Source organism: Suricata suricatta, chromosome 1 (assembly GCF_006229205.1).
Source record: "Suricata suricatta isolate VVHF042 chromosome 1, meerkat_22Aug2017_6uvM2_HiC, whole genome shotgun sequence".
NCBI classification, from domain to species: Eukaryota; Metazoa; Chordata; class Mammalia; order Carnivora; family Herpestidae; genus Suricata; species Suricata suricatta.
In genome coordinates this window covers 132,275,757-132,288,805 of record NC_043700.1, presented here as the reverse complement: position 1 = coordinate 132,288,805, position 13,049 = coordinate 132,275,757, and the positions used below count along the sequence as shown (strand labels likewise).

Below are 13,049 nucleotides of genomic sequence, written 5' to 3'. Positions count from 1 at the left end.
CATTAGCAAATTTACAACCAACAGCTCAGACAGCTGCCCTACTTTAAGCAGTTAATGGAAAAGGAACTAATCTAGTTAAGAGCATAGGACTAGTTCATAAATCTGGATTCAGAGGATTGACAAAGCCATCACACCTCTTCTGGGGAGTAGGAACTGAATTCAATCAGCAGCCCTCTTCTCTCTGTTTGCTGGGAAGAGCCAGCATTTCTATCTGAACCGACATGGCACTCAGGGCTAGGAGAAGCCGCATACTGCCCTGCAGAGAGATGATTATGGAGGAGATTGACATTAATGTATGATTTCACTGGGATAAACATGGATCTCACAAGAATTCCAATCACTGAAAACTCTTCTTGGATCAGGTACGAAACAAAGATTAAATCTGTTTTTGAAAAAATAAGCAGAATGCAACTGCGAGCAACAAAATAATAAACATACCTTGAGAAAGAGAATAAAAATTACAAGCTTTCATCTATTCAGATTTCAACCTAAATGAAAATGAGTGTGTCATGCTTTTATAACTCAGAAAATATTTAATAGATTTAATTATAAAAGTTAACCATTATCCAAACTGATCAATCTTAGCTCTGTATAAATAACATTTTTATATATTAGCATCTTCAGCTATATTTCATAAAAAATAATTCAGATTGATCAAATTTCCTAACTGCTCTGTTTTGATTTTTGTAGTCCCATAGTCTCAGGGGGAAAATTATGAACCCAAAGAAGACATAACAAAAGCTTTTAAACTGTACGAAGTCAAAATGATGTGTCTCTTAAGAATCACTAGAGTCTAATGCATATATTCCTCAATAATTTAATCAATTATAATAGAACTAAAAGACATTAATACACACAGTTCTGCTCAATAACTTATGCACATTATAGTGAAATATTGTGATTTGTTGGCACAGGACTTCCTATCCAGAAGGAGAAAGTTAAAGTCTTGACCGTGCTCACTGCATTGGTGAGAACCATGGAGTCGGCTGGGCCTCAGCTTAGCTACATCGGGTGAAGGGCAGAGAGATGAGCAGACTGAAAAGTTACACAGTAACTACAAGTGGAAAGCCACAGAGTAGAAGTCCAGGTGGACACAGATGACGCGGTGACAAGAGAACATCCAAAAGGAAATTCACATAAGCTCTCAGAGATGCGCAAGTAGAATTTAGGAGAGAGGATAGAACTGTCTAAAAATGACGTATTTAACGATGATAGCAAAGCAGTGCAAGGCCGTGTGATCTCTAGAGAAGAGTGAGATGTGAGAATACCAGGAGACCAAGAGTTAAACCTGAGGAACTAAGCAAAGTTAGGAGAAAGGAGAAGAGAGAGAAACAAAGATGTAGAGGAAGAAATCAGAGCGTAAACACTCTTAACTCTAGAGCTTTTATCTGTATACCATACATAAAAATGTCCTATTTGAATTCTTCATCGAAATACATTTTATAGATTTACTTTGTTGGGCAAGTGAGATATGATTTGATATATAATATGATATCAGCATGTACAACTGCAAAACCATATATTCCTGTGTCTGTATAGCCAATTCTCACTAGGGTAGATCTTAATGCTATTTGAGTAAAATTTATTGAATTCATAATAAACTGTTAAGATATCATTAGTGTCAGGAAATGGCTCTAATAGAAGGATTTATTGTAAGCAGGAAACAGTGCTTGATTTAAGAAAAAAAAAAAAAAAGCCGTTTGAAATCTCTAATTCTGACCCCAAACAAAAATGTGCTTAGTACTGGAGAAGGTCCTAAAATATAGATAGAATATATATTATTTTCAGTACACAATGCTACTTGCTAATAAACATTATAAGAATCTAAAGTTTAGGAAATTACACACATTCCTTTTTTCCACATCCTCAAAGTGAAAAGAGCTCTCTGAGGAGAGAATTATGAGGTGTATCAGGGAGCACAATATCTTTGAAATGGGAACAAGTTTGTAAAACCTCATTAATTTTTTAAAAAAGCAAAAAGAACAATAAATAAGACATTTCTCATAACGCTTTGAAATAAAAGAGTTAAGTTTTTAATCCAAAGTCATAAAATGGCAAACAAATGAATGTCTACTGGTATTCTTAAACCCAATTTCTTGCAAACTTTGAAAAGGAAATCATTTTTATTTTATACTTCAAAATTATGTAAGTTTTACGTTTCTCAAGTGTTAGAGGTTGTGAGTTGATTCAGGGCATAATTAATGGAAAATACAGAGATTATGTGAAGCAAACTTAAAAAGGACTTACTAGAGATTAAAAGGTATATTATAATATATGAGTGTTTTATTTTATTTAGAAATAAAAATGAAAGGTATTTAGCAAGAAGACATTCGTTAAAAGTATATATTTGTATAATGTGTTAGTATAAATTCATTTGTAAGAATAAGGGAGCAAGAAAAGCTTCTCACACAAGCCAATTTCCTTAACTGGGTTATGAAGCTTTCCTCAAACTAAACTTATAAATGGGGTCTGGTAGACACAAAGGCACCATCATTATGTGCTTTGGTAAAATAATAATCTGTCTACAAAATAATGCACTTCTCCCCACCCCTTGGACTGGGTCCTTTGAGCTCCAAATTGAAAACTGAATATTTAATATATGCAGAATAATATAGATTTTTGTAAATCATTAGGAATTATAAGATGATTTACTTAAATATATTAAATCTTCTGTAGTTAAAATTATTAAAGGGCCATACCTAAAGTACTCAAAACAGTAAAAAAGGAAAGTTAAAAATCATATCTGTGCTGACATGTCTGCTCCCCGCTAAATGATTTAACTGATGTCCTCAAGATGTTCTGCTCATGACAATGCAGTAGATTAAGCCTAAGAAAATAATGTATTTAGTCCTAGACGACCGATACCAAATTCCACAGGGCCAAACCCCACTGATGATGGAAAAAAAAGTTTATTTCTAAAATCAACCATTGATTTGAGAGGAGGGTATTCATGCTAATGTAATAATTTTTGTCTCTTGATAATCAAAGCTTGTTGATCAATTTTAACCAAGAAATCTCTCTACCTAAACTACATATCAGTTGATACATAAAATACGTTTGAGGCCACTAAATACAAATTATGCTAGGTTTGGGGGGTTTAAAAAAGCCAATTAAGTATCTAGATTGTATTTATACTTTCTTTGAAAAAAATAAATCTTTTTGGATAACTTAAATGATTACATTTCACATATTCTATATTTCACTTTAGGGAACCAAACTGAGTCAACACTTTTGCCAGCTTATATACATAATTAAGAGATAGTTTTATTTAAGCTAAGAAATAATATCCAGAAAAGCACTCTATTTCATGAAACTGTTATTTTCTACTGAAACAGGCATTTGTTGATGTCATACGTACTGAGAAAATATGTTCTAGAGGTATAGACACATATATATTTATAGTAAACACACACACACACATATATTCACTTATTCAGTGGGATTATAGTAATCATGGCCAGGTATATCTTGTGTTATTCTAGTTAAAATTTATCTTTAAAATGTATATCAAACAAGTTAATAACTTCTATTAATTTAAAAGGGATATTTAAGGAATTTTCGGGATGCCCTGAAACATTAAGACAAGAGATAATAAGAATGAAAGATACTAGATAATGCGAAGGGTAGAAAAAATCTGATGGTCATCATTTCCAGTGATATCACATCATAATCAGTTTAAAGGATTGTATAAAATTTCAGATCTTACAAAAATAAAAGATAAGCCATCATTTGAGTTTTAAAATATCTCAATATTTTTCTCTGAGTTAAGAATTCAAAAAAGAAAAGATTTGAAAGTATCAGAGGCATTTTTGTATACAGGAGTACTGAATGACTCAGGCTAAAATAAAGGGTTTTCTTATAGCTCTTAAAATCTATTGCAAAGTCCGATTATATGAAACAAAAATATTAAAATGGAACCTAAAAACTAAGTGTAAGAATGCAGTCATTAACAGCATACTTCCAAGCACTGAAAACATTTGAAATATCAAATCATTTGAGTGAAGGTTTCAATCTGTTCAGAAACACCCACAAGTGGTTTACATTTTGCAAATGTGAGTGTGACACACAATCTCTGCTACCAAAATGCTATTCAGTCTGGATATGAAGTGGTTTAATAGCACTGAGCACGGGGGGATTTGTAAGCATGGTGGATTTCACAGTGATCCCCAGGGGGTTAGGATCACTGAAGAAGCTGCCGCTGAAGACAGTGAGGCCAGTTTGTTGGGAACTAGAGAATGCCGATGGAGGGCAGGCAGAGGAGTGAACGTAAATCTAGACCTAGAGATATTAACAAGAGGTCCAGCCTTAATCCTTTGCCATTGAGGTTATCAGGTTTCTCTGGTGCCTTTTAAATGAGACTGTGCTATCTACGTTCTTGGGGTTTTTTCCCCTGTAGATTTTTTGTTTTTTACATAAGAAGACCGACATTGGGTTCTGCCAAAATGGACTATGTTTTTTTAAAACAGCTGCCATCAATCATCACAAAAAATGAGAATTATATCTGTATGATTAATAAAAGTCGTTCCAACACGATAAATTTAGCTTAATTGGAAACTTACAAAGCACTTCTATTGCTTATTTCACCGCTGACTGATGAAAACTTTGCAAAGGTCTACAGCTCTCCCCAGGCCATGGTCCCCGGGCTATTCCCACTTCAAAGGATACCTTTGAGTTAGCGCCTTTCCTCTACCTCAGAGTGGTCCTGCAGGTATTTCCTCCGCTGAGGGAGCCTAAACCTTATTAATAATAGTTTATATTACCATTATCCTACTGTACCCTGGAGCTTTATTTGTCAGACTAATGTTTAAACCAATTCTGATTATGTCATATAAGTGTGTGCACAACTATTTTTTTTATTACAAAACTTAAACCATTTATTGATCATTCGACTCTTCTAAAAAACACACACAGGAGAATAAAATAAACACACCTAAGACTCACTAGCCCTTGCAGGATAGGAAAAAGCCCTGGACAGAGAGCCTGCAGATGTTCTTCCTTATACCCGATGTCTGTACTTCCTCACACATTCTAGGGTCCCATGTTCTGTCACCTCTTAAGAGGAAAGGAAACCGAAGCTACAAGATTCACATACAAGAGGGTCACACCAACTTTAGAGCTATTGGACGCTGATGGCTAATGTGTCCTAGCTGACAAATAAGTGCTAATACCTACTCCATGCTAACCTTTACTGTCATTCTTTGAAATGGCCTCTTTGGGACTGGTTATATTCCTTCACTGTAGCTACAGTCTCTCTAGGATCCCCACAATATTTCGCAATATTCCCACTGGAAAGAATACAGGTTCTTGGATTTCTTTTTTTCCGACTAAATCTAGGTGGTAGAGTGGAAAAACCTCTCAAAAATAAAAAATGCTTCCTTGAACATGCACTTCTCATTTTTGACTTAAAATTTTATTTTTACTATCCAACTGTAGGCATAAAGCCTTTCATAAATAGGAAATTAAAGCGAATAGAGTTTTCTCAATTTTGTTTTACTAAAAATTTACACCCACCTGAGAAAAAGGTAATTTCATTTCGCCCCAGGTAGTAAAAAGCCACATGATAGAAGTTTAAAGGCAGTGGATCACTTTATGGGTGTCACTATTGCTAGGGTTCTTCTAGTGCGGCGTATAAATTTATGTCTGCTTACTGGTGAATGAGGGATTGCGGTCTGAAGGTTAACATAACCTCCGTTACAGCCAAGAAGCTCCTTCGAGATTTAATTGGTTTGTGGAACAACTCCAAAACTAGTACCGCGCTTTCTTCTTTCTTTGCCTTTCTGCTTCTCCAACTCTCACTTTTCAAATAAAAAAAGGAGAGCGCGTGGTAATGCATCATTTATAAATTACCTTGTTATTGCAAAAACAAAACACCGCTTTGAAAACCAAACAAACCCCTGCTGCGGACTCCAGCATGTTTGATGGAGGCCCTTCAAAAGAGTCCATGGCTTAATGGAAGTTGTTTATGTGGAGACTTCAATCTGTACCTGCTGTCCCCCGTCACTCCCTGGAAACTTGGCGGCAGATGTTGCAGCGTTAAGTTGTCTCTGAAGTGGCTTTCTGTCCTCGTCTCCCCACCGCAACGGAGTCAAACTGCATTAGATCTCTTTATTTGTGCCTAAGGCAAGTTTGGGAGCGCAGCTGTGTCCACCCCCACTCCTACCTTTGGTGTTTCAGGCCTCCAGGCAGCGAGTGTGAGACCAAAATGGTACCGCCGCTCTCAACTACCTCCGCTGACAATCCGGCCGCTCGCTGCGGGCTGGGGAGGCCGCTGCCGCTGCTGCAAACAGATGTCGGCGACAACCTGCTAGCTTACACCTGGACGCGCGGCCCTAACCCCGCGCGCCACGCGCTGAAACATTCATGACTCGGAGGAGTTGCAGCCACAATCAAAGCCCGCGCCTGGGCCGTGTGCGGCGCGCGGGCCCCGCCACCTCCGCAGGAGCCGGCGGCGCGGAGAGGGCGCGGGAGCGAGGGACGGGGCCGGAGATTTCTCGCGCCGCTTTGATACTTTATGCCTGAACTTCAATTACTTGATCAAGGACTTCAGTTCAGCAGTGAATTCTGCAAATGAGCCCGGTGCGGCCTCGGAGCCATAAAAGGAGAACATTTGGCTTGAAATTCAGCGTGACGGGACTTGCAGAGCAAATGTGCTTGACTCCGGGTTTAGTTCTACATACGCTGATTTGTTTATTAAACTAAACTCTCAAGAGGCAGAATCTGCAGTAAACAATTTATAAATAAATGACAAGACTGTTTTCCAAGGTAGAAAGCTTGCCGTTGACTAGGCATTGCTTCTGCTGTTTTGGAACCATCCACCACAACCTGAAAACAACTGTTTAATTGTCTCCTAAGCAGCACGAAGTTTGTTTTGTCTTTTTTTTTTTTTTAAGAAAGAGAATGACTATTACTTTTAAATTCACAAATGAGAAAACATTCTTGCCTATCCCTTGACAATATGAAACAAACTATCCATTTCCAACGACTAGAAAATTTTTCCAAAGTCTTCTTAATTTCCACAATGTACACATTGTCTTATATACACACATGCCTCCTATGGAATTATACAAATACTTCTAAGAAGTATAATCAAAAGTAAACACCCACAAGATTTTATGAACACAGGAAAATAACAAAATTATTTGCAAATTTTTTCACCAATTTATATGTTGATAAGAAAGTTTCTTTTAAAAAGATTGTCCTTGAATGGCTAATAACATTTTTTCAGCGCATTATTTGATATGCAGACAAACAGTTTTTATGGGAATCAATGTATCTAAGCTGATACAATACTACTTACCAATTCCCCACTCTTTAATGGGAAAATTTAATGGAAAAATAGGTTTGTGAAATAAAAGCGATAAATATTCTGAAAGGACAACAATTATGTTTACTATATAGATGTGTACAGTACACACACATGTATGAAACCTTTCATGAGTAGTCTGGGTAATTTAGTTTAATTAAGTACTGCTTGGCTTCAGGGCAGTAAGGTCGAAGATAGGATTTTACCCATCCACTTGCTATAGCCTCCATATAGTTAACCATATAGTATGGTTTTAACCTTCAAAAACACTCCCAACACTAACTTTTCTCCTTCAATGATTCTACTCTGGCCTACTTAGAGTATTCAACACGAAGGATAACCAGAGAAGTGGAGGATGCTGCCATTTGAATATCTTAGTCTCCTAAATTTAAAACTGTCCCTACTCCATGTAATCCTAGGGGACAAACCATGTCTACATACACTGAACTGGTGAAAATCATACAGTTCAGTCCGTTTAATTTTTGAGGGCGTCACTCGCCATGGTAAGTAGAAGGTAATGGTGAGCCACAGTCCTCTTCTCATGAATAAATAAGGCAAATCCTCCCATGTTAATATACCACCAAACGTACATCTAAATTAGCAGTGCAAAAATGTGTTTCATATCCCGTTCTCTTTCTACCTCCAGGTCATTTTCTTACTCGGTAAGTCACTTTAAGTTTCTCAAATGAAAGATGCTCTAAAGGTAAAAAGGTATTGGAACTTAAGAAGTATTTCTGTTCTTTCCTAAAATCAAATTTGTGGAATGTTCGAATGTCCATACAGATTATGCCAAGGTGCCATGCAATCATGATTTGAGATAAACAATTAAATATTATTTTTGGATAATATTATTTGACCTGGAGTTAAGAAAGCAAGAGAGAGTGTGCAAAGTCAAGGAAAAACACTGAACTTATCTGAAGAGTAATAAGCATGGTGGGGAGAGGGCATGGGTAACCAGAGAACAAGACAGGACATCTGAAGTCAAAAGAAGTACATAACAAAAGTATTTCAGTTATTGTACAGTCATTAATAAAGTTGACCCAATAGGTACTATGATTATGTGTGTCTTATGATTGGTGCAGAGGTTTTGGCAAAAATATCACAGAGTCATATGGTTGGCCTTGTCAATAACAATATTTACTGTGCTCATGAGGGTAAGAATAAAATAACTGAAAGGCTTCATTCACTCAAAAGAAGCCAACAAGGAAATTAGTATAGCATATAAGACTATGTATAAAATGGTTTAAGAGATCAGTAAACTTGAAAGCAAAGTAGAAGAGATAAACACGTACAAGAAGAAACAAATGGGAAAAAAGAAGATGGATGAATGGATAGCCAAATGCATGGAGAGATGGATTACTGGAAGGAGCGAAGGAATGAAAAAAGGAAAACATTTTAGAGACCATATGATCAAATGGTATGATGACTTCCTAAACATAATATAAACTTATAAAAAATTAACAGGACTCTTCAGTTGTCCTAAGAATGTACAGAACGGTAACTCTGCTACAATGTTGGAATATTTGTGTTTGCTGTGTAATTCTATAATCTCTGAAAAAATATAGATTATAGTTACATAATAGTTATATGTGTACGTGGGATGGGAAGTTTATATTGGAATTAACTATATCAAATAAAAATTCCTAGTTGATGATGGGGAAATGGGAAATAAAAAGGAGGAGGAAAATAAGCATAAAATCATAACATATTTTTGATGGAGTATACATAGGTGTCTAGTGGAAATACGGGAGACTTAATCATATACAATAAAAATCTACTGTCTTTTATCTATCCCCTTTGAAATACAAAATCTTTGAAAACTGTAAGTTTTGTGCTGAGTGTGTCACCAAAATTCATTTGGAAGTAACAGCTGACTTGAACTCGAGTCTATTAAATGTCTATATCTACTTGTAGTAACTAATATTTTGAAAGCAAAAAATATCTGAATAATGTAATCAGGAGATGCTGCTTTACCTAAATATATAGAATATATAAATATAAATCAGATTCCTAAAACATGAGAAATCTTGAAATAATTTGACCTTAAGAATTAGAATAAGAGGCTTTGGGGCTATCATAACCAAATTACTAACACAAAGGAAATCTTAGCCAAAATAATGGAAAGATTACTCTTTAATTATGGAAAAACAAATAATGACTTAACCTGCTAGGACATGTGGAATATTCAAGTACTATAATTTTTTTTAAATATTAAACTACTTTAGTTAGTCCTTGTAGATGTTAGGTACTAGACAAATATTTGTTGAATGAATGAATGAGTATAATGCATCATCTAAAACACCAAATATATCAATTTATCCAATCTTAAAGATTTCTTCTCTTCTTTTCCCAACCTATCTTTCTGGTTTCAATCCCCAACCCCCGGACTAGTAACCCATGAATCACTGTGTTCTTGGCTGCCTCAGAGACTTTGCTGCTGCTGCTTCATCCATGGAAAAACTCATTCCACCTAATTCCACCTGTTGAAATTCTATTCATATTAAAGATACAAGACCTTTATTTTTGAAGAAGCATTCCCAAGTTCCTCCAGAAAAAGTTCATCTCTCTTCTTCTATCTACTCAATAGTACTTGATAACTACCTACACTATGGCTCAGATCACCTTCTGGAATAAGTATTTCTTTTCTAGCTGTCATCTTGTTTCCCAGACAAGTTTTAGGTTTCTTAAGGGTAAAGGCTACAGTTTGTACCAACCCCTCAGTATTACCTGATATCATTACTTAGGCACATATATAATCCAAAAACTATTGAATTAAATCAGAGTTAATAGGAAGAATGAAAGACAAAACTAAATTTTAATCATGAGAGTGAAAAAAATATATGCAGTATTGGCAAGAATCCTAGAACCACTGTCTGCTTTTGCCAGCTAATACAGCGTTAGTGCTATCACAATACCCAACACTTCTGACAGGTGACAATTATTAAACAAACAAATTAATGCCTAATCTGGGGAAGAGAAAATGAAGAAGATGCACAAAAACAATTTTAACAAAAGAACAGATTCTGAACTACAGAGAACAAACTTACAGTTTGGGGAGGTGGTGGGGGATGGGTGAAATAGGTGATGGGGATTAAGGGGTGCACTTAGTCTGATGAGCCCTGAGTAATGCATAGAATTATTGAATCACTATTGTGCACCGAAATGAATATAACACTGTAACTTCATTAAATTTAAATTTTAAACAGTAAAAATGTCACCAGATTAAAACAACAACAACAACAACACATAAAGTGAAAGCCTGCCATATTAAAGAGTAAATAGAGCTTACTTTCTATTAACTACAGCGATCTGCTAATGAAAGAGGCTGCTCCATAAACCACCTGCTTCGCTCTACGTATGGTCCAAGCAAAGGGTAAATGATCTGTTGAGAATTCTCAAACTGGATTTCCTAAATGGTTGGGCTCAGAGGTCTTTAAAATGACCCCCATTTCATAGAAGTAAAAATTTAAAGATGTAGATGTTTTTGTATGGTAAACACCAAGCTAAAATATGTAACACTGAACACAACTTAATTTGGCATTGTAAAATAAATATTAATTTCATCAATTATTCATCTTTTAAAAAATAGCCTATCAAACTCAAATGAACCTATCGTCCTCTGAAGTTGAAGTGAATGAAGTTCACCTATGTTCCCTGGGCCTCATGGCTGGTAAATGGTGGAGAAAGGCTCCAGTGACTAATCCTCAGTCTGTCCTTCCCACCTCGTAAAACCTCAGAATGCGATGCTGTCCAAGTCAAAGGCTGAAGCAAAGGCATATGAAAATATGTGTACAACAGGCCATAATTTTTACATATTACTTGAGAAGGGACTTCTGTTGAGCCCCAACTTGCAGATATATATATTTTTCAATTTTTTTAGTGTTTATTTATTTTTGAGACACAGAGAGAGAGAGAGACAGAGCACGATCAGGGAAAGGGCAGAGAGTGAGGGAGACACACAAAATCTGTAAGAGGCTCCAGGTTCCAAGCTGTCAGCACAGAGCCTGATGTGGGGCTCAAACTCAGAACCTCCAGATCATGACCTGAGCCAAAGTCAGACGCTTAACCTGACTGAGCCACCCAGGCACCTCGCAGATATATTCTAACAATAGATAATAACTTATTAAGCACGCTACGTAATAGGAACTTGCATAAGACAATAATTCCTTCCTCAAGTGTGATGACGGCTTTAAATTCCTTTTGATCATTATTTCACTACCTTCATTAAACTGATCCAAGCACTCAGCTCTTTCCCAACACATCCCCACATACAAACCTCATCTCCTTCCTGAGGTCGCATCAAGGAGACCCGGTCATACTGCCGCCGTAACAAAGCCCAGAGTGCATCAAGACGACCCTAAAGGGAAACATGATTTGTAAATTCCTATGGGACGTATTCAACCTCTATTTACTAAATAAATGAAGACTTAAAATGAAGAAGGTAAAGTCTTATTCTCTACTATCATTTCTTTACTAAATTAAACAAATAATAATAAAAATGGAGGTTCTTATTGCTGAGAAAGCATTCAGTTGTTAGTATGCATAATGAATGTCTGCTACTTGAGGTACCTTGGTCCTTCTTCAGACACTTGGGAGCTTGGGGGAGCTGAAGAGGTCACAGTTTTTTCTAGTTACTTTCTCAATTAAATCACACAAAATGTAAACAATTACCTTAATTGGTGTGTACCACTTGTTCTCAGGAGGCTGGTATGTGGGTTTGGGACGAGGTGGTCTAGGTCTGACAGGTTCCTCCTCTTCTTCAGGAATCCTCACCACAGCATTTTTGGCTTTCTCTAGCCTCGCGCCTTCTTCCGTAGAGCCTTTATCACCCCAACGAACCTTCAAAACAATGGGGAAATACTTGTATCGAACATATAGTGTCCTAGAAGAACAACTCTTATTTCGTAGATGGCCTTTTGGTTTACCATCTTGGAGTAAAGAGATGAGTACTATACAAACTCTAAATTTCTCGTCTTCTGAGACTGAATTAGGTATGTTCCTCTTCTAGCTAAATACGTACCCATATATACTGATGGCACTGGGGGAAATTCACATTTACTGAGTGACTACCATGTTCCAATTTGCATTTAATCCATAAAAAATGCAATGGAGTAGACAGTATAGATACTCTATATTTTTCCTTCCAGAAGAGGAAGCTGAGGCACAGAAAGGATAAGTGATGTGCCCACAGATACACAGCTAGCAAGTGGCAGGGAGCGGATTTGAACATAAGCAGTTTGAAATAAGTTAGTACGTTTCAAATAGGTTTGAATTTTACAAATATAATTTACACGTATTTTACAACTGTATTTTATACAAAGGAGTACATTGTTCCTTCCAAACATTTCATCAAGTTTGCCTAGGTCAAAAAGTATGACTTAAACATTTAGACTTTAGAAGTAAAATAATTATGCGTCAGACTTTGGCTCAGGTCATGATCTCATGGTCCGTGGGTTCAAGCCCCACGTCAGGCTCTGTGCTGACAGCTCAGAGGCTGGAGCCTGCTTTGGAATCTGTGTCCCCTTCTCTCTCTGCCCCTTCCCAGCTCACACTCTGTCTCTCTCTCTTTCTCCCTCTCTCCAAAATAAATAAAAACATTAAAAAAAAGAAAAAGAGTATCTTGAAAATATTTGAGGAAGTAAAATAATTACAGATGGTTTTTTTCTTTAATTTGTAAAACCTGACTTTGTAAAGTAGCTTTCATTCCTTAATTCCAAAGCTCATTTGGGTATGGTTATCTGACATG

At 36.4% G+C, this 13,049-nt stretch overlaps 1 protein-coding gene across 1 annotated transcript in view; it reads right to left on the bottom strand.

Annotated features, from left to right (window-relative positions):
* ANTXR2 (ANTXR cell adhesion molecule 2) overlaps positions 1–13,049 on the bottom strand; it is a 142,602-nt gene that overhangs the window by 43,293 nt on the left and 86,260 nt on the right. Inside the window, exons 15-16 of the mRNA XM_029944320.1 lie at positions 11,975–12,142; positions 11,580–11,660 (exon numbers count right to left, since the gene is read on the bottom strand). Of these exons, the coding sequence (XP_029800180.1) occupies positions 11,580–11,660; positions 11,975–12,142 (249 nt within the window). The remainder of the gene's footprint in view (positions 1–11,579; positions 11,661–11,974; positions 12,143–13,049) is intronic.